At 38.7% G+C, this 22,154-nt stretch overlaps 1 protein-coding gene across 3 annotated transcripts in view; it reads right to left on the bottom strand.

Moving 5' to 3' along the window:
- RAB27A (RAB27A, member RAS oncogene family) overlaps nucleotides 1-22,154 on the bottom strand; it is a 76,714-nt gene that overhangs the window by 26,422 nt on the left and 28,138 nt on the right. For 2 of the 3 annotated variants that reach the window (XM_032864913.1, XM_032864914.1), the window contains one exon: nucleotides 1,101-1,275. In XM_032864913.1, coding sequence (XP_032720804.1) covers nucleotides 1,101-1,253 — 153 coding nt within the window. In that variant the 5' untranslated portion in view covers nucleotides 1,254-1,275. Of the gene's footprint in view, nucleotides 1-1,100; nucleotides 1,276-15,453; nucleotides 15,560-22,154 lie in introns of those variants that run through there. The other variant, XM_032864915.1, reaches the window with a different exon arrangement.

The following is a 22,154-nucleotide window of genomic DNA, read 5'->3' as shown; positions in this document are numbered from 1 at the left end:
CTAAATCCATGGAGAATAGATTAGTGGCTAGCAAGAGGATAAATGGGGAATGACTGCTAACGGGCACAACTGTGAATATACTAAAACCCACATGTTGTACACTTTCAATGGGTGAATTTTATGTCATGTTAATTATATGTCGAGAAAGTGATTTTTTAAAAACAAGGTTATAAAATGGGAATAAATAGAATTACATACATATATACTGATTCTAGCAATTATATGTCAATACTAAAAATTTAATGAAATCCTACTCTTACTCAGTGGGTCTGAGTCTTTGTAAGTTTCTCCGACACTGGAAGAAAAGACCTCAAGTAAGTAAGAGGGAATGAATTCTTCTACCCTAGAAGCCAGAGACTGTTTATCTTTTCCAGGTAGAATATGATCCACTGAAAGATCTTTGTCTCTTGGCCACTTGTTGACCTGCTTCATGGTAACAGTCAGTTTTTCAGCAAGAAATATAGTTCATGATGAAGGCCATCTTCTCTCTGCAACTCTGATACAGTGACCTCCTCCCCTGCCCTCCACCAGCGTAACTTTCAGCCCTACGGTCCCTTAAAGAAAAGAAAAAAGAGCCTCTTCCTTCACCATCCAGTAGAACCTCCATATTCCCTTGGTTACTTCCCAGGTCAACATACACTAGTGGCATTCTCACTCCCATGCCAACCTCACCTTCCTGGCAGGAGTGATCAGTCTGCCACTTAGTGTTCCATGTGGGATTGAATTAAGACAAAGGCTATTAAAAATGACATCAAAGGTAGAAGAAATAGTCCACAAAACAGGAGCAGAATGCTAAGGTGGTTTGTAGACTTCATAACAAATGTAGACAAATAACTTTGAGGTGTTCTGAGGGAACATGCATGTCAAAAGGGTATCAAGGGAAAATTGAAAGAAATCTTCACATTCGTCTCATTGGTTTTATAATAAAGGTCCTTCGGCACAACCTTTTAAATCACATTTCCTAGACTGAACATAATACACTTTCACATGCACCCTTCAATTTTATATTCCAAACTTTGTCCTTCTAATTCCTACAAAATAAACTAGACAGACAGGCAAATGCTGATTCAGAGATTCTATATTTTTTATATAGAACTTACCACTCTTTTTTCCCTGAAATCAATGCCCACTGTCGTGATAAATTTGGAGTTAAATTTACCATCTGTGTACTGGTAAAGTACACTGGTCTTCCCTACTCCAGAGTCTCCCAAAGCCAAAAACTTGATGAGGTAATCGTAGTCGCCATCAGACATAATGAAGAACTCAGTGGTTCACCTGTAAAATATAAACAAATGCATATTTCCTAAAAAGCCATTAAGAAATATTAGCATCTTCCGTGAATAAGGTGAATTATATTAATACCCAGTTCAATAATTATTGTGTGACACCCATATGCCGAAGGGTTCTGTGAAGAGAATTAGATAGTATTCACTGCCCCCAAGGACCTAATAATTTGCTAGATGAGATGTTAGTAAAATAATAACAGTTTAATTTAAATTTAATGTGCATATTATAGTACCATTAAGACAAAAATTCCAAGTCAGAAAAAAAATTAAGAAGGTAACCAGCACTAAGTTTTACATGCAGATCACACAGATCTGCAACTTTAAAAAAGAAAGAAGGAAGGAGAATGTTACAGGAATAATAATAATTCTTAGAGTACAAGTGGTTCCAATTCCCCTTTCTTTTTCAAAGTCTCCTAGTGCTAGATCCTTGGTTTTTCTCTTTTACCAGGACATCTAGGCAATTTCACTTATCCTATTTATTTTCAAAGGTCATTGTAGTTCCTTCAAAGACTATGCTAAATTCTCAATTAAAATTTGGCTGTGGCTTCCTTATTTTTTTTTTAAGATTTTGTCTATTCATTTGACAGAGAGAGATATCACAAGTAGGCAGAGAGAGAGAGGAGGAAGCAGGCTCCCTTCTGAGCAGAGAGCCCGATGTGGGGCTCCATCCCAGGACCCTGAGATCATGACCTGAGCCAAAGGCAGAGGCTTAAGCCACTAAGCCACCCAGGTGCCCCTGTAGCTTCCTTATTTTGATAATGATGATGATGATTATATACTGCATATTAAGTCAGACTTTTCAGAATACCACTGCTTCCCTGGGAGCTAAGTTCCGGATTTGGCCAGTCACTATCCAGAGATCACAGTTCCATTACAAAGTGCTCATCTCTCTATACTTGCCTGGGTACTCAAACAAGAAATGCTACCAATTCAGGTCTTAGATATTGACTAAAATGAAAGTCAGCCTTAGAGAAGAAAAATTCTTATTTTTACCAACAAGACCTAATAACCATGGTAATTTTTATCTTTTTTCAATGAACACTTTTCATGACTTGTTTTTATTCTCTAAATAGATTCCAACTACTCAAAGTATCAGTCCAGCTGAAAATGTAGTCTATCTCCAGGGAAGGCTTACTTCTTTTTATGCTTACATTTCTAATACCAATAAACCCTCCAGAAAAATCAGGGAAATAGTCAGCTATCCCACCACCACTGACAACTCCACATGTCATTCAAACATGCATGTTCACCCATCCCATCATCACCCCTACACATTAGATGCCCTACATTAGATACTACTGATTTTCCTCTCAATGTCTAATTTCACCCAGCCTCACATTGAGAAACTTTACAATTCTCAATGCTTCCTATAGGATTATTTCTATAGATCCTCAAAATTAATAAAAGCTCAAGGAAGGACATTTATTGATTTTCAAGGGTTCCTCCTCCCACCCCATCTTCAACTTGGTGACTCACCTTATGCTCAAAATTCCTGAACACTGACCCCCAAGAGCCACTGCAATTTACTTCCTCATACTGCCTCAGCAAAGATCTGGGACCTAATACTCAGATATGGCTAGTCAGCTGATAAGGGCAGAGACTCCACAAATATTCATAATTCTATTTGCAAACTGTAAAGAATGACACTTCACAGATACTAGCTTCCCTATATTATAGCTTCTGTATTCACAGGTTTAAGTTGCCAGTATTAATGGTATATAACAGAATTCCTCTCTAGAAGATGACCAACAGGGTACAATAAATATTCTAGCCCATCATATCATAGGATCTCATTTAGCTTCAAGTTATTCATTAATTAGAGCTAAGAACTAAAAAGCAGGTCCAGATAATGTTTAATCATTTTGGAGGTTCCTCTAAAAATAAATGAAGAAGCAGAAAGCAACTCCAAATTCTGCAATGAGAATGATACAAGACAACACTGTGGTTACCTTACTTCCTCTTTACTTTTTAATTTGAACTAAGGGTGGTCATTCCTACATCTGTGTTTTTATATCATTTAAGGTGTAGGAGAAAATGCTGTCACCAATGGCATCACTTTTCTAGAACTCTCTAAATCTACTTGAATGGAATTCAAAGACAGATCAAACTATATTGGCTGCACCAAAATTTACTGTGTTTAGTTATCATGGGAGAAGAATCACACATATAAATCTTAAAATTTTCTTTGTGGGATTTTCTATTCATATTGATAGCAATACATAACAGTTCCCAAATCAATTGTTCCCAAATCAAGACATCATAAACAAACATAACAATCATAACAAACCAATACCACTGCTGAAGGTATATAAATATCACCATCAATATTAATCATAGTTTGCACTCTTCAGATCACACCTCTAGGCAATCTGCCTCGTTAATCTGAAAATAAATGTCTAGACCCCTCATTTTCTGGGTTCAGTTTTCCAAAGGATGAAATAGAACCCATAGAGGTTAACTCATTTGCACAGTCTAGAATACAAATCCCTTAACTCCAGGTTCAATGTCCTGTCTACCTCCAAGCTTATTGTCTGTTACTCACACTTCCACAAATGCATGTTGGGTTTAAAGGTGACCAGGTATTATATCATACAAGGTAGCCTACTAGGAAACACATGACCTCCAAAGTCAAGTTGACCTGGGCTAAATTCCATGTTTCCCGCATACCTCAGATGTCTCTGAGTCTTGGATTCAGGTTTCCATCCTATGAAAAAGAAGATACTATACACTCCTTCACACCATTGTTCTAAAGATTAAACAAGATACTTTGTGAAGCACCCAACACAGTGTTTGGCATATGCTGGACACTCAGTAAATGTTAGCTCACCCTCTTTACCCCATTCTGGACGGACCAGACTGGCCCTGAAGACCTAGCACAATCTCTGAAATTATCTCTGAGTAGCTCAAAACACATTTCTAGCATAAAGGAATTCTGACTGTCTCAGAGTCATTTGCTGAGTCAACACAGACCACATTCAAAGTAATTCTGATCTTTTTTGGCTGATTTAAAACATTTTCATTTTAAATTGACCTGACTATTGCAAAAGAAGTTATGACCAGCCTAAAAACAGGTTCAAATCTGTATAAAACACTGCAGTCCATGCTACTAAACTCATATTTGTTTAAAAAAAAAAAATCTGAATGGTTCTTTTTTTTTTAAAGTATTTATTTATTTATTTATTTGAGAGAGATAGAGCATAGAGAGAGAGAGAGAGCAAGCGCAAGTGGAAGGCAGAGGGAGAGGGAGAAGCAGGCTCTCCGCTGAGCAAGGAGCCCAATATGGGACTCGATCCCAGGACTCTGGGATCACAACTTGAGCTGAAGGCAGATGCTCAACCAACTGAGCCACCCAAGTGCCCCCTGAATGGTTCATTTTAGTTCAGAATGAAAGAGTTGAGTTCAAAGAGGTTACACCTACAAAACTACTTCTGGCTGATCTAAAGCCATTTTGACTAAAACTAAATATATCTAATGAAAATTACTTGGGTCGGGGCGCCTGGGTGGCTCAGTGGGTTAAAGCCTCTGCCTTCAGCTCAGGTCATGGTCTCAGGGTCCTGGGATGGAGCCCTGCATCTGGCTTTCTGCTCAGCAGGGAGCCTGCTTCCTCCTTTCTCTCTCTCTCTCTCTGCCTGCCTCTCTGCCTACTTGTGATCTCTGTCTGTCAAATAAATAAGTAAACCTTAAAAAAAATTATTTTTGTTTCAGGGTGCCTGGGTGGCTCTGTGGGTTAAAACTTTGCCTTTAGCTCAGGTCATGATCTCAGGGTCCTGGGATCAAGCCCTGCATCTGGCTCTCTGCTCAGCAGGGAGCCTGCTTCCCCTCTCTCTCTCCCTGCCTCTCTGCTTACTTGTGATCTCTGTCACAAGGTCACATACACAAATAAAATCTTTTTTAAAAAATTATTTTTCTTTCTTATTCTTGTTATTCAAGTCTTGAGTGGTATTTCAGGGGCCTAGTTTCCACAAAGAAAATACTTCAATCCCCAAATATGGAAATAATGTAAATGATGTTTATGTTGGCATTTTAGAGTGGAAAGTTAAACACTGAAAACACACAGTGCAGAATTTGACATCTGGGACACCCAAACAACAATTTGTGTGTACTATTTGCAGTGAGCATTCCAGCCTATTGATGCTTAAGAAGCCGGTTCATGAAGGTTTTTCCCAATTGCATTACTTTTGTTAAAAATGGGTCAGAAGCCAAGGTCAGATGCCCACACACCAAGTACTTCACAGTCCTTACCACAGCCCTACAGTAAGGTGCTACATACCAGATACACTTCCTCTCTCAGTAGGATCTTAGTGCCATTCTATTAAGAATGCCCCAGTGAAAAGATAAGTAAGTGGGTCTTGGGCAGTCTATTCACATGCTGACATGGGCTCAATTCCAGCACATTGTTGAGAGAAAAGTGGAGGTCAAGAACATGGACTCTAGAACCAAATCACCTGGATGTGAATCCAGTCATTTCACTTTATTTTTTTTTAAAGATTTTATTTATTTATTTGACAGAGAGATCACAAGTAGGCAGAGAGGCAGGCAGAGAGAGAGAGGGGTAGGGGAAGCAGGCTCCCAGCTGAGCAGAGAGCCCGATGCAGGGCTCAATCCCAGGACCCTGGGATCATGACCTGAGCAGAAGGCAGAGGCTTTAACCCACTGAGTCACCCAGGTGCCCCCCAGTTATTTCACTTTAGAAAATTCAATCCCTTGGTGTGCCTGGGTGGCTCAGTCCATTAAGTGACTGACTCTTGATTTCAGCTCAGGTCCTGATCTCAGGGTTCTGAGAGAGCCCCAGCCTGGAACTCTGCACTCAACTCAGAGTCTCCCTGTCTCTCTCCCTCCGCTCCTCCCTCTTCACACTCTATCTTACAAATAAATAGATAAATAAAAGTTTTGTAAAATAAATAAAAGAAAAACAATTTTTAAAGAAAGTGTAATTCCTCTTGCCTCAGGTTCCCCATTTTAAAAATGGAAATGGGGGCACCCAGGTGGCTCAGTAGGTTAAGCCTCTGCCTTCAGCTCAGGTCATGATCCCAGAGTCCTGGGATTGAGTCCTGCTTCCTCCTCTCTATCTCTCTGCCTACCTCTCCCCCTACTTGAGATCTCTGTCTGTCAAACAAATAAATAAAATCTTTAAAAATAAATAAATAAAAATTAAAATGGCAATGATTTTTAATTAATTTTTATTTTATTAATTCTAGCATGCATATGCTTTCTTATTTTAACTTCTTTATAATTGGGGTTCGTCTTACATTTCACAGTCTTATAACTCATGACATCTTTCAACTGTTACTAAATGAGATAGCACTGGAGATAGTTATGTGAAAAATCTGTCATTAGCATCCTCTAGCAAGATCACAAAGCCACCATCAATACATTTTAGAACTGATGAAGTGGTAAACCTATCTCAGAGGCTGTTGTAAGGACTGAGTTAATGTAAACATGAAGAGTTTAGATCAGTGTTTGGCACAGTAAATCCTGTATAACTATTAACTGCCATTAGCACCATCATCTTGCAATCTAGCCTCCTACAGTCAACATGCAGGCTTACTTTCTTTCCTAGAACTGTAAGAAGGAACCACGCCCCTAAACTAAAAATTAATTAAAGTAAAAATAACAATCTATGAAGAGCACTTGAACCAAAGTTTACTTCTTTATATTCTGTACCTCTTTATATTCTGTATCAGGAAGTGGCATCTGAGATACCTCAAGGAAATGTCTTCTAAAAAGTCAATTATGACCCTAATTTGGGACCTGCAAAAGACTTTCTTACTCAATTCACTTCAATCTCTCCTCCCTACACAAATATTTTTTCAAAGTGCTCTCCACCCTCACTCTCACCAGATTAACAATAGAAAGCAAGGAACACCCACTTCCTCAACATAGACTAAGTGGTGATAATTGCCTGCTGAGAGAAAGTCAATGATTTTCTTCCTTATTTAAAAAAATAAAACATATCTTAATCATTCTCCAGGGAATAAGATAGAAGAAAGTGGTTTTAGTTAAGAGCAAAGGAATTAGATTTCTCTCCCTCCCTCCCTCCCTCCATCCCCACACACACACACCACCTAGCCCAAACACTCCATAAAGCTTCCTATGAAAGTCCATCATAGACTGCAGCCTTAGGATCCCCTAGCATGAAGCAGAATCATTCTGAAACTGCCTCAGATAGGTCAGGCATTTCCTGAAAGCTAAATTTTCCCTCTATCACCCATATTTAATACAGAGGGGAAAAAAAAAAAAAGAGGGATGGATAATATTAACTGAATAACCACCATGTGCCACAAACAGTACTAGGCACGCATGATATTATTTTATCAGCATATTGTTCTTAAAGAAGAATCAATAGTCTGTACAAACCTTGTACTACATAAAAAGTGATGTTTTCTTAATATGATGGGAAGTAGGCCTGGGTTCAAATTCTGACTCTGTGCATGACCTGGTCTGAGTTCTTTACACTAAGCCTCTATTCTTTCAACTATAAAATGGAGATAACAATGATTATTAAGTGACATTAGCCCTGGAAAGCTTTTAGTGCATTGCTTGGTGTATGTTAAATGTTCAATAATTGAAACTTGTCTTTAGATATACTACTAGTAACCTCATCAAGTTCTCAGCAAGGCATGTCATTTTGTGATCTACTCTTAATTTAATCCAGTACCTCAACCTCTAGAAAATTCATAGGAAAAATTCAATTTAGATGCAATCACTTATGAGGTCGCCATCTGATACAAAAACTATCTTAACATTCCAATCTAACACAGTTTTATCTGTGTAAGTTTTGGCAGTTTCAGAGCTGGAATGTTCGTAAGTTGAATACTTTAATTACCAGAAGAGGAAACTGAATGAAGCCCAAAGAAGACAAGTGAATATTACAAAAGCAATCAGCAGGTTAGATGTGGAGCTAGGCTAGATCCCTAGGCTCCTAAATTATAGTCCTGTATCCTTTTCTAACATATCATGATTTTTATTCTCTCTGTATCCTTTCCTTCAAAGCCAGGAACCTCAGGTATAGTTGCTTTGATTCAAGAATCAAAGTTTTCTGTGGTGCCAGCCAGATATAGAGATGAATTACTTTATAAGTAAGGCTTATACTCAGGAAGTGGAGATGAAGGGCCTGTACTTCTGCCTCTCAGTCACAAAGCTCTTCTGATGTGTTCCCCCCAGGAGACAGATCTTAAACTGAGGGTACATCTGCCTCTTGTTGGTCAAAGCAAATGTAAGAAATTATGTATGTTGATCCTTGTGCCATCTCCTGTAAATCCTCTTTATGTAAGTCTTTCTTGTGGCTTCAAAATGGAGAGAGAGCAGGAAAATCATGAAGTTTTTCATTTCCCTACAGATATTTTTGATATTGAACTTGGTGCTTTCTTCTCAAATCAAGATTATCTCCTGTGGTTCCACCTGAAGCTCTCTATAAGGATACGTCTTTGGGCTCATTCACTCACTCTTTCATTCATCAAGTATTATTTTAGTGGCTGTTCTGTGCTTGGTGCCAGAGCACAATGGGAATCCAATACTCAACATGGAAACCTTACACTTTTAGCCACATCCCCATCTATGGTCTCCTAATAACTATAACCACTTCTTTGGGTTTTCAAGAAAAGCCAATCCTCAAGAACATTTTAATCTTTCCTTGTAAACATAACACAACAGGACATCAAAATTCACATCCCCCTATTGCTTTTTCCCTGCCGATAAGTGCTCGTCATACGTCTTGCATGCATATAAAGATACAAAAGGAATAAAAATGTAAAGCTCAACAAAGAAGAAACAGCTTTAATAGAGAAGCATGATGTATACTGTAAATCATTTTTGCCTGACAGTATTTTGAATTTCTTAGAAAGGTTAATGAAATATTACAGTGTTCCTAGAGAGCTTATGGACTTCACTTGACTAGCGCAAAGTAATTTTCTATGTAGAAATAGGAAAATGTGAATATAACTATTACTTTTCAGATAAAAAACAAAGCATCAGCATTTTTGAGAACTATATTGCCTCATGTTCTGTCATACATATTAATGTCCTCTTATTCAAGGATTCATTTCAAGAAAGATATTCACATACCAATGACTGGCACAGAATAAAGCCTATCAGTGTTTTTTTAAAATTTAATGTTAAAAAGCAGTAGGCTTTTCTTGTTTTGTTTATGGCACCATTGTTGACCCCCTTCCTGGCATTCTGAAGGACACATCTGATAGCGACAGCAGAAAAGGGGAAGAGAAATCATACAAAGTGGGGCAGTACAGGAAAGGCATTTTACAATGTACCAAGACAGGAGCAGGGACTTGTGTTTATCAAATAAGCCCTAGCTACAACTGTCTTAGATCATTGCAATTCCTATACCCTAAAGTCAAACACATCTACTTTCACTACAAAAACAACATGTGTTCTGCCCAATAGTGGGGCTCCCCATTTCCATAAGAGGTGACTGCCTCTGCCCTCTGTGCATGTGAGCTGCTTCTTCTCAATTTCTGGTCAAGGTAAGAGTAGATAGGTTTCTATCCTATCCTTGAGTGGAATAGCTGAAATTATAAACAAAGAATTTGTCTTGTTTGTGCAAAGATCCTGGGTAGAGATAAGTACATAGAAATCTAACAGCTTTGAAAAATAGAAGGACATTGGAATCTAGGTCTTTCTTGTCTCCTTATTCAAGGATGAGTTTGATTTTATCTAAATTGAGATTACATAACTGCATTAAATATTCACCCATAAGCTATGATTCATAGATATATTCCTATCAGTATAGTGTTTGTAGAAATATCATGGATCTGGCCTAAAAGTGAGGAGAGATGTTCTTGGCTAAAAACTGACAGGATCTAAATTTGCATATCATTTGCCTTAGTAATTATAAATGTGCCTGCTACATAGGAATATTTCATTCTCCCCATTTTTTTTATTTTTATTAGCATGTAATGTATTATTTGTCCCAGGGCTACAGGTCTGTGAATCATTGGCTTATACATTTTAACGCATTCACCATAGCACGTACCCTCCCCAATGTCCATAACCCAACCACCCTCTCCCTACTCCCTCCCATCATTTACCCCCATTTAAACAAAGTAAAAAGACTATCTTGTAGCAGATGATGATATTCCAACATAGCAAGTTATTCAGAGAAAAAAATAAAATGACCTGTAAATACCATGAAATATACATTTCCAAATACTAGCAGGACATCCAAACATATCTTCACTTGTAAAAGCTTCCTCCAGACATTTGCAAATCCTTTATAAGTATTAAAGAAAAAGATGAGGGTAAAGAAAAATTAAATAGTCTCAATCCAGGACTTGACCCATTATTTCTACAATGTTACCATCAACCTCAGTAGGTAAGCAACATAACCCAGTAAATAAATAATATAAGCAACTACACATTAGGGAAGAAGGGGACACAAATTATTCTTGCAAATAGAAAAGTGTTCTTCTCCAAGATCATTGTGGAATGACTCAAATGATATACCAGTTGTTTTGTTGTTGTTTTTTAATTTATGGAGACCATTGATTGATTCATTTACTTCAAAGATGTTATTTGTTGCCCAAGCCTGTTTTAGGATCAGAATATGATTGTTTATAGCAATTTGTGGAAAGTAAACACTGGTTGTTAAATTACGCAGTGTGTGATAAGTACCTCTTGTTTTATAGATACAAGGTAATAGGGAAAGGGCACACTATAGAATATGTCATTTATAAAATATGGGCTATACTGTGACAATAGGAGTGGCTGTTTGGTTTGTTGAGTAAGATGTCAAACAATGTGAAAGCAGCCCCATAATGGGCACAACCATATATGACTGCAATGTCCAACCCATGGCTCAATATGCTTCTTAATAATACCATGATCCTGGAAAATCTCCAAGAATTTGATACAAGTGCAAAATTCTGTAAAGTCTACTCCCATACAGTGGTTGCTTTTTATACATACACAGAAGATGGTTTTAACAGACATTGGAATCAAGTTCTTCTGTGTTCAAACAACAGGATACCACCACCTACCTGGGTAGAGTGAGAAGCAAAATGCCCAAAGGATATCGATATGTGACAGCTCTTCTTATAATTACAACAGATTAAAGCTTGAACACTGATCTTGTGGTTTTAAGCCTGGTGCTTTTCCCCCAATACCTTAAGAATGACACTGACACTTCACAAAACTCTCAAAGAATGTAGTGAAAATATTTTCTGAAAATGGAAATGGAGGAGTGACATAAGCTACATGGAAGATGGGATAGTTGTGAGCCCAACTGGTTGACAGAGGGAATTCTGCTCTTAACAACTCAAATGGTGGCATTTGGCTATGTCAGGGTGCCACCAAAGTCTGGGGCCTGGGACTAAAAGGCAGAAATACTAAAAGTGACAGTGCTGCTACCCCAGCCAGGGCTGTAAAGATGACAAATCAAGCAGCACACAAAGGCCTTGATATTGGAATGTGCATTTCCAAGATCGCAAAACACACACAACACATTTTCATTTTTCACTTAGAAATGGAGTTAGGAGTTCTGCCAAGCCTTATCCTCCCTGAGCATGGAACATGTGTGGTGAGACCTTTGACCAGTGCAGACTGGCTCTCTCTTGCATCTCATCTGCTTTAAGTTTTGTGTATGTGTGCTGCCACACAGGAAAGGTGTTAATTTGTCAGGAGAAACACATCAAATCAAGAAGCAAACCACTTCACTTTGTGAAGTAGTGATGATGCTTCTTTCATTCCAAGAAAAATTTTAAGATGGTAAAAGAACCTACAAATTACAAGCAAGATCTATTGAGGATCACTGTCCAAATAATAAAAACAATTAGATCCCAGAGTTGAAAATAACTAGGGAAGAGAGGAGCTCCCTTATCACTCCCTTTTTAAAAAATGAGAATGTGAGCACTCTGTATTTATTCACCCTATAGAGAAAGTGTGTCCAGAATATATATCATCTCCCTGTCTTTCCAGACCCAACTGTTGGCACACTAGGATATTATTTTCACTGTGTTTTGTAAGTATGATTTTTTTTTTACACTATATTGTAATCATTTCACCGATTTCTTCAGCAAAGGACAGGAACCATACTTTAACTTTTCTGCAATGAGAGATGCTCGTACCCTCACAATTACAGGATGGGACCTTGAGAGCTCCCATCCCACATGCCCTACCCCAAAGGCTAAACTGAGCCGTTGGTTTGGTACACAGATGCCTACGATGGCTACTACAATGCACCAGATATGGTTCCACTTTTCCCTTGTCCTGCCTGCCCCACCCCCTCACCTTGGGTTGGTCACATCACAGCACAGCTATTCTCAGCTCCCAGGAATATGCTCCCAATGTACATGGCGGCTTACTAACACACATGGTTCCAACACTTCACAGCTGGCTTTCTTTTCCACAGTCTAACATCCACCCTACAATTTCCCCATGTTGGGTTCTAACAGCCTTGTTTCTAATAATTACCCTTGTGCCATGACCTCTCTACTCTCCTTTTCCCCTTTCTGGCTTTCTTGTCTCTTGTCTCCAGGTACTTTTCCCAAACTCCAATTTGTGAGTGCAGCAACTGATCTCACACCGATAATGCCGGGCAATGAATGCACATTTTTTGGTAACACAGTGAGCTCCCATGTTAACTTCAATGTATTGGACCCTCCTTAGTAAGCTCAAGAGCTGCTGTGTCCTCAAAAACTTCTACTTTTCCAATAAGGAAAAGAGCTTTCTCCTATCTATTCCTGGGAATAGGGCCATTTCAGGAATACAAATGCTTCTCAATACGGTGTTAGTTTTGGTTTTCCCATAAAATTAATGAATAGGCAGCATACTGGTACAAGTTGGTCCTGAGTTTAAAACATCTGTAGAGGCCCCTGGGTCGCTCAGTCAATTAAGTCTGACTCTTGATCTCACCTTAGGTCTTGACCTCAGGCTCATGAGTTCCAGGAAAAAAAAAAAAAAAAAAAGGGCAAAAACATCAGTAAATATTTCTACCATACAACAACCTTTGAGAGAGAGAAAGAATGCATGAGCAGGGTGTGGAGCAGAGGGAGAGGGACAAGCAGGCTCGCTGCTGAGCTCTCAATCCCAGGACCCTGCGATCATGACCTGAGGCAAAATCAAGAGTGGGCCGCTTAACCAACTGAGCAACCCAGGCACCCCACAACATAGTCCTTTTAAAAACACCGAAATACTTCTGCTCTGTGAGGGAGACCATCAACAAAATGAAACGGCAACCTACTAAATCACAGAAATTATTTGCAAGTCATATATACCTGATAAGAGGTTGATATCCAAAATACATAAAGAAGTCATACAACTCAACATTGAAGAAAAACAAACAACCTGATTTAAAAATGGGCAGAGGACCTGAATAGACATTTTTCCAAAGAAGACTTACAGAGGGCCAACAGATACATGAAAAGACACCCAACATCACTTATCATCAAGGAAAGGCTAATCAGAACCACAATGAGGTATCACCTCATACCTGCTGAATGGCTATTGTCAAAAAGACGAAAGATAACTTGATGAAGATGTGGAGAAAAGCCAGCCTTCCTAGACTATTGGTAGGAATGTAAATTGGTACAACCACTGTGTAAAACAGTACCGAGTTTCCTCAAAAAATTAAAAAATAGAACAACCATATAACCCAGTAATTCCACTTCTGGTATTTGTCAAAGAAAATGAAAAAAACTAACTCAAAAAAATATGTGTACCCCATGTGAATTGCAGCATTATTTACAACAGTTAAGATAAGGAAATAACCAGGGGCTCCTGGGTGGCTCAGTGGATTAAAGACTCTGCCTTCGGCTCAGGTCATGATCCCAGGGTCCTGGGATTGAGCCCCAAATCTGGGCTTTCTGCTCAGCAGGGAACCTGCTTCCCCTCTCTCTCTGCCTACTTGTGATCTCTCTCTCTGTCAAATAAATAAATAAATAAAATCTTTAAAAAAAAGATAAGGAAACAACCTAAATATCCATCAACAGGTGAATGATAAAGAAAATGGGATAGATACATACACATGCACACACACACACACACACACACCCATAAAAACGGAAATCTTGGGTGTCTGAATGGCTCAATGGGTTAAGCCTCTGCCTTCAGCTCAGGTCATGATCTCAGTCCTGAGATCAAGCCCAGCATCAGGCTCTCTGCTCAGCGGGGAGCCTGCTTCCCCCACTCTCTCTGCCTGCCTGTCTTCTACTTGTGATCTGTCTGTCAAATAAATAAATAAAATCTTTGGAAAAAAAAAAAAGGAAATCTTGCCATTTGTGACAACATGAATGGACCTTGAGGATATTATGCTAAGTGAAATAAGTCAGACAGGGAAAAACAAACACCATATGATCTCACTTATATGTGGAATTAAAAAAAAAAAAAAAACAAGCTCATGGATACAGATTGATGATTGCCAAAAGCAGGGAAGAGGGGGTGGGTAAAATGGGTGAAGGGAGTCAAAAGGTATAAACTTCTAGTTATGAAATAAATAAGTTATAGAGATGTAATATACATGTAGCATGGTGACTACCGCTAATAACACTGTACTGCATATTTGAAACTTGCTAAGAGAGTAAATCTTAAAAATTCTCATCACACAAAAAATCCTGTATGTGTGGTGACAGATGTTAACAAGACTTACTGCAGTGGTCATTTTGCAATATATGCAAATATTGAATCACCTTGTAGACCTGAAACTGATACATTGTATTCATATTACATTGTATTATACCTTGATTTAAAATATAAGAATTTTTTTAAAGTTTGTATTTAGTTGTCAGAGAGAGTGCATGCACGTACAAACTTGGGGAGCAGCAGGCAGAGGGAGAAGCAGGCTCCCCATTGAGCAAGAAGCCCAAGGGGGGGGGGATTCAATCCCAGAGCCCTGGGATCATGACCTGAGCCTAAGGCAAATGTTAACTGACGGAGCCACCCAGGTATCCCAGAAATATAAGAATTAAAAAAAATTTTTTTTAAAATAGGCTCAGAATATCAAACTATTTCCTGATGCTTTAGCACCACTAAAACAATAACACTAGGATTCTTAGCCCAGCCTATCAGGTGTCAGTAAGGTACAGACAGCTGGCTGTAGGTCTTTTTGGTCCCCCTCAGGTCTGCTCTCTCAGCAATGTATTTATAACGTGTTGAATGGCTCCCTAAATGGTATCATATTCTTTAACAGCTGAATCAAAAGGAAAGAAAAGAAACTCACCTAATGGATAAGGTCTAATGAGATGTACTTCTTACTGATCCTCAGGAAGTCTTTCCTTGATTCTCCTGTTCAGTATGCAGTCTTGGCATGAACTGTTTGCACTTGTGTCAGCAGCTGTTTATAGAATGGGGTGTGCCTTGGATTTACTTATGCAAAAGGACTGAGAACTACAACCAATCAGTTAATTTCTAAATCAACCTGGCGGTTTAGCTATGGCTGTTGATTTCTAATTTTATTGCATTTTGGTCAGTAAACGTGATCTGCAAATTAACAAGTAACAGATTTTTTAAGTTTCATAAATGTTCCATTATTTTTTAAAAAGATTCGTATACCCTGTTATACAAAGGATTATATACATGCTAGGTCTAGCTAGTTAATTGTGTTTTTCAATCTGATACAGCTTTATGTTTTGCTCTTTTATCTGTTCTTTTCTGAGAAAGGTGTATTAAGAAATGGGATCATATTTATTTTTAAAAGGTAAGTACAAGGTAATGTCCTAAAGGAGATAAACATGAATCATCATAAAAGAACAAGGCATTGCAGTCCCTACTCAGAGAGATATTAAATCTGTGGTCTTCATTTTGTGTTCTGTAGAAATCTGAGATCCATGGAGGTACTTCAAGAGTTATTTAAACTCTTATTCAAATATCTGTTTTCCCTTTATTGTTATTTTTTTTAATGGAATAAAAACTCTTACAGTCAAATGATTTACATACCAGATTTAGAGACCTCCAAAGTGTTCACGTATGCTGCTTGGCTATTTTTTGCTTCTGCCCTTACAGCACATATGTTATTTGAAATTTCTATAAATGTGTCATTAATTTAGAAAGCTGTACTTTGCACTAGGCTTTTTTCTCTTTCTTTCTCTTTTTTTAAAAATTCAGAGTGGATTCATGTGTCCACTCTCATGAAATTATTTAAAGAAGCATATGCAAGCCATACTCAACACATGATAGCAAGGCTCAGGCACATGCGATCAGCACATTTGCTTTCATCCTCTTAGGTCAGTTGAGCAATAAGAAATGAACACAATATTTTACATCAAAATATTCAATTATAAAAAGAAAAAGCAGAATGTAAGTGCAGTAAAATTCAGTTCTGTATAATAACATAAAATAAACATTCACTTATAGACCGCTGTAGAGATGATTTTATATTTGGGGAGCTTCTTGTTTGACTTCTATAAATATGATAGAGCTAGTCTAAGTTTGGGTTACTTCTTGTCTATAGCAAATCAGTATCTTCACAGCCAGCTGGATATTCCTGCACAGGGTCTCAGAAAGCCTACATAATGTCACTATAGCAAACCTTTCACTGCCTCAGAAAACGGTGATCCAGCTAGTAGCAAACTTTGTTTAGCAAATTTTTTTCAAATAAACTCTTACATGGCACTCCAACATAAAAAAAGCAATGAGAGTAGAACCTTCTGGTGAAAAGAAGAAGAGGAGACCTGACCTCCAAGGCCTGTAGCCCAATAAGGACTAACAAGAGCTCCTTTGTACACATTTGGAAGCCAATGAGGAAAGCTCTACCTTCAACCCTACTCTGAATCATCTCATTTGCCTTTGTACCCAACACTTCCTGTCTGCCTAATCATCTTAGACTGACAACTCACTTGGAAAGCCTGCCAGGCTTTTCAATCAAACATCTCCTAAAGATGCCATCTCTCAGATCTCCCCCATTTACTACAATCTTAGGAGTCCTCTCACCAGCAGGGAAAAGCCAAAATGTATTGGGTGTCCCTGGTGAGGACTCCAAGAAGAGCTACCCTAAAGCTTGAGAGAGGACGATAAGCCTATAAGAAAGAATCGTGGAGACAATGCTCATTGGGTCACTCACAGGAAAGGAAGAGCTCTGGGTCTAAGTCTAAAGAGTCCTGGAAAAGTCCAGATCAAACCAAGAGGCAGCACTGCCCCCCAACACACCCCACCTTGGGACAGGAACCAGTGTCCTTGAAAATGGAACCTGGCAGAAGGATGTTTATACCAGCTACACTGGTAATCCTTTCCTAAAGAGTCTAAACAGACACATTAAGGCCATCAGAAAATATATCCAGATTAGTCTCAATAGACTCAAGAAGCTATACTTGGGGTGGAACCCTCAAAAGTCAAGATATGTTTTGAAAACAGAATGAAACACTGATATAGCAAACTTAAAACAACTGAGAATATATTATTTTGCACTATGTCCAAAGCCACTAGATACTAAATTATAACCAGAATAGCATAAAGAGGCACAAAGTTGTTTGGTTTTTTTTTTTAAATACTGATGGGAGAAAAACTGAAAATTCTCTCTACTAACCTGATTTTCTTTTCTATGAATTCAGGAGAAATTGCTAGTATTACATTTTATCCACAGAACCCCTTGTTCCAGCTAATGGCTATGTCATGAGGAATGCTTTTATATGAAAGCATTGCTACTTAAAACTAGTAGGGAGTTCCAGGGAAGCAGGAAGGGGCATGAGAAAATAGGAAAAGAGCAGCCTCTGGTGTTCCCCACCAGAGCAGATAGCCGCATGTGAAGGTGACACAGAACCAATTCCAGACACAAGGGGTTAAATACAAATGGAAGGTCCCAGGCAGGGGGTCAAAGTCACATCAAAGTCAAACACCAACAAGGTAAGGAACAGATCAAATAGGGGAGAAGTGGCTCATGGATGGGGGGAGAGTGTTCCAGGAATTCAGAAGAACATCTAGTCATACAGACTGGAGAGACCTTTTACCTCATTACAGCCAGCAAGGATCAAGACCTAGAAAAGGCCCTTAGTGGTTGTTGCTTTATCAAAAACCAGAGTGATTCTCTTACGTTCTAAGCCAGGGCAATTTTTCCAACCACTTGCTCTCCTGTTAGCCTATCCAATCACAGAGGCTCCCTAACTGTTCCAACCAGGTTCCTTTACTAAGTTTCCTCCTCCTATCCTGGGCAGATGAAACCCAAGCGTCCAGGTTAGCATTTGGTTCCCCCAAACCATTCATGTCCTTGTCATTAGCAGCCTGAGATGAGGGCACCTATGAGAACCAAGCTCCTGTTTCCTGAATGATATTTTAAAGCAAGAGTCTAAGTATATAGGGTCTAAAGTGAGTGGGCATGATGGCCACTCAGAAAAAAAATCCAGAAAGCCTTGTTTTAAAAGGAGCAGATAAAGAAATCTCAATATAGATTTACTAACACAAAATAAAAATTTTGACAGCAAGAGAATAAGCTAAAAGGGTAAAGAAAATTACAGACAAGAGGAGCATGAAGCACATGACAGACCACCGCCAGGATGTAGGAATCCACGAGTTTATAAGAAACTGATAAGCAATGAATTCGGATATTTTGTTTGAGTGGTTGGAAGACATTAAAGAAACAATATTAAGTTTCTTACTGAGGATGAAATGAGACTCTATATATGAGAGATGACTGTAAAGTAGTAAGAAAAGCTTTTATAAGTCACACATGAAAAATCAATCCCACAATTCTACAAACATGTTTCAATAAGACCACTTCCTAAAATATAAAGTTAACTCCACATACCAACAAATTTGATTGTAAAAGTTTATAAGTTGAATATTTTGACCTCAGGAATTACCTTTCCATAAAAAAAAAAAACAAAACAAAACAATGTTATCAATGGTATCCTTTTTAAATTTGAACTTTTCCATATATATTTGCTTATCACACAAAAATACAATTGCTATATAGCTATCAAGCATTAAAAATAAACTAAAACTAACAATTGACCCCCAATGATACTAACCAATTTTTAAGGAGAAATCACCTTAAAAATTCCAATATGAATGTCCCAGAAAAGGTTTTACATATTCACATTTCAGATTCCACAGCACAGAAATTATAATTTTTAAATAATTGAAATAATTTCCCTTATTTTTTCCTAATTTCCCTTATTTTAAATAACTGAAATTATTTCCCTTAATTGCTGGTGCCTCGAAGTAGTGGAGATACACGTTTCTTCAGCTGCTGCAAAATAATTCTAAACTGTGAACATTTTGACACCGGAAGGAACAGATATTAAAGCCCTATTACCACCTATCTAAAAGGACTTAATCTTATGTTCTCTGCAGAAGACAGAAGCTCATAAAAGAACACATGTAGGCTTTTACTATTAGAAAACTGGACATTTTTCATGTCCATTCTAGCAGAAGAGGTTTTTCATTTTGTCCAGATGCAAAATGTTTAAAAACTCAGGAGATGCAGTGTGATTTTTCAAGCCAAACTTGGGGCTTGTGGTCATTGGATTTTTGTGATCCTTTCAGAAAAAGGAAATATAGTTTGGAAGTATAGTTTAGTTGTCAAAGTATTGCAATTTCTAAAGCATCTCACTAATTTATGGGGCAAATAAATAAGAATACGTACAACAAGACAGTGCCAGAAACATCCACAGATTTAGTTGCCACAACACATCTCCATGCACAGATGACATGCATAATTTTTTGGGTTCCCTGCTCTTCTCACACCAGGGCTCTGGGGTGAGGCCCTATTGATTGCCATAGTAGGGAAAAAGGAAGGGAAGTTGTTTCAAAGGAAACTTCCTTACCTATTTATGTTCCCTCTCTCACAGCCTCAGTAGTTAATAGAATAACCACAAATTAAGCTAAATGTTCCTCTACCTACTCCGCTCCTACCCTGGAAACCTGTCTTCATAAGCCACATCCTACTCTGGATATCCCTTCAACCAGCATTTTCTCACTATGTATGAGTGCTTTATCTTTCTTAACTTACAGGAGTATTATGCTGCTTTGAAGTACTTCTCTCCCTTCCCACGAACGTGTCTCAACTCTCCAGTAAACTTGCACATTTCCTGAAGACTGTCTTCTAGTGTGTTGCCTGTCCCCCACCCCACATCACCAGACTGTCATTCAACTGCTAATTGTGTTTACCATCTGGCTTTCTCTAACAGCTTCTTCCTTCCTCTGGTTCCCTCTGTTCCTTGCTGATTTCACTCAGGAGTGACCCAAAAGAGTATCTTGGGGCTCCACTGATAGCTGCTCTTTTTTAGTAAATTAAATTGTGTTTGTGTTCAACTCAACACATTTGGATAAGCAACTTATATGTTGCCCATTACTGTGCTAGCAATTATGAAGGGCATGAAAGAAATATGTGACCCGGCCGCTCCCCTCAGTAAGCTGGTAACTGGGATGAGGAAACAAAATGAACTAATTTTCAACAAAGGACAAATAAGAAAATCAGGAAGCAAAATGTCTAGTATGCTATGCAGACCACCCAGCACAGGACATTAAAAGTGCAAAGGACTTGAAGTCAGAAGACCTGAACTCACTTGCTTCCTAGCTGTGTGACTTATGGCAAGTCACATAACCTCTCCCAGGCTGTTTCCTCAATATGGAAATATTTATCTAGCAAAGCTACTGGAAGGACTAAAGAATACATTATGTGAGCAAACAGCTGGGTACCTGGAAGACGGTGGTTTGACAAGACAAATAGACCCTGGGAGGTCAGAAAGAGGGAACTATCTGGCCAAGCTTTCAAGCAAGAGCCAGAGCCTGAGCTGAGTACCTTCCAGCCCAAGAAGAATTTAGCAGGGTGGTCAGGAATAGGAAAGAAAGAAAAACCATGTTTGGTGCACAGGCATGTTTTGATTTCAATCTAACAAGCACTGAGAAGCCCTGTCAACTATTTCGAAGGTTACAAATATGATAAAGAAATAATCTTTCCCCTAAAAGTTTAGTCAGAGAGACATAAGACAAGTAACTATAAATTCAAAATTCAAAAGTAACTACAAATTCAAATATAAGGTCACATGGTAAGTTGAAGAGGGCTGGACGACTAACCCATCAGTGTGTGGGTTTCTAGTTCCGGCTCTGCAACCCACCATGGGTCACTATCCCTCTCCAGGTCTGTTTCCTCAAATATGAAATAAGAGGTTTCCACTCCATGGTATCTTTCCTAGAAAACATTCTTTTTTTTTTTTTCCTTTTTTTTTTTTTTTTTAAGATTTTATTTATTTATTTGACGGACAGAGATCACAAGTAGGCAGAGAGGCAGGCAGAGAGAGAGAAGGAAGCAGGCTCCATGCTGAGCAGAAAGCCCGATGCGGGGCTTGATCCCAGGACCCTGAGATCACGACCTGAGCTGAAGGCAGAGGCTTAAACCACTGAGCCACCCAGGCACCCCCCTAGAAAACATTCTATTCTCTGATTCTAGCTTCAGAGTCCAGGGTTTAACCATGTGAAAATTAAATGGGGTCATGGTGGCAGCAATCCCTTGTATCTCCTCTCACTCCTTAAAGATGAGAGCCTAGACAAGGGCACCAGCAGTGGGAATGATGTGGAAGGAATCCAACAGATGTTAATTTTAAAAATAATAGAATGCAGTGCCACAGTGGGTAGAAGAGAAAGCAGCAAAGACAAAGAGCTCCAAAAAATAGAACTGGGTGGGGCACCTGGGTGGCTCAGTTGATTAAGCACCAACTTTTGGTTTCAGCTTAGGTCACGATCTCAGCATCCTGAGATGGGGTCCCACATTGGGCTCTGCAACAGCTTGGAGTCTGCTTTTCCTTTCCCTTTTTCCTTCCCACCCTCACTCACTCACTCACTCACCAACTCATAAATAAATAAAGTCTTTAAAAAAAGAATGAAACTGAGCGACCAGACAGCAAAGAAGTATTGCAGTCAGCAACAGGCCATTGAAGTGGGGGAAGGGAAAAAGTTGGAGTGGACATAAGGTTTTCATGTTGGGCATCA

This window comes from Lontra canadensis, unplaced genomic scaffold, assembly GCF_010015895.1.
Source record: "Lontra canadensis isolate GAN:19392208 unplaced genomic scaffold, GSC_riverotter_1.0 scaffold28, whole genome shotgun sequence".
NCBI classification, from domain to species: Eukaryota; Metazoa; Chordata; class Mammalia; order Carnivora; family Mustelidae; genus Lontra; species Lontra canadensis.
The sequence above is the reverse complement of the archived record's forward strand: the minus strand, read 5'-3'. Positions and strand labels throughout refer to the sequence as shown.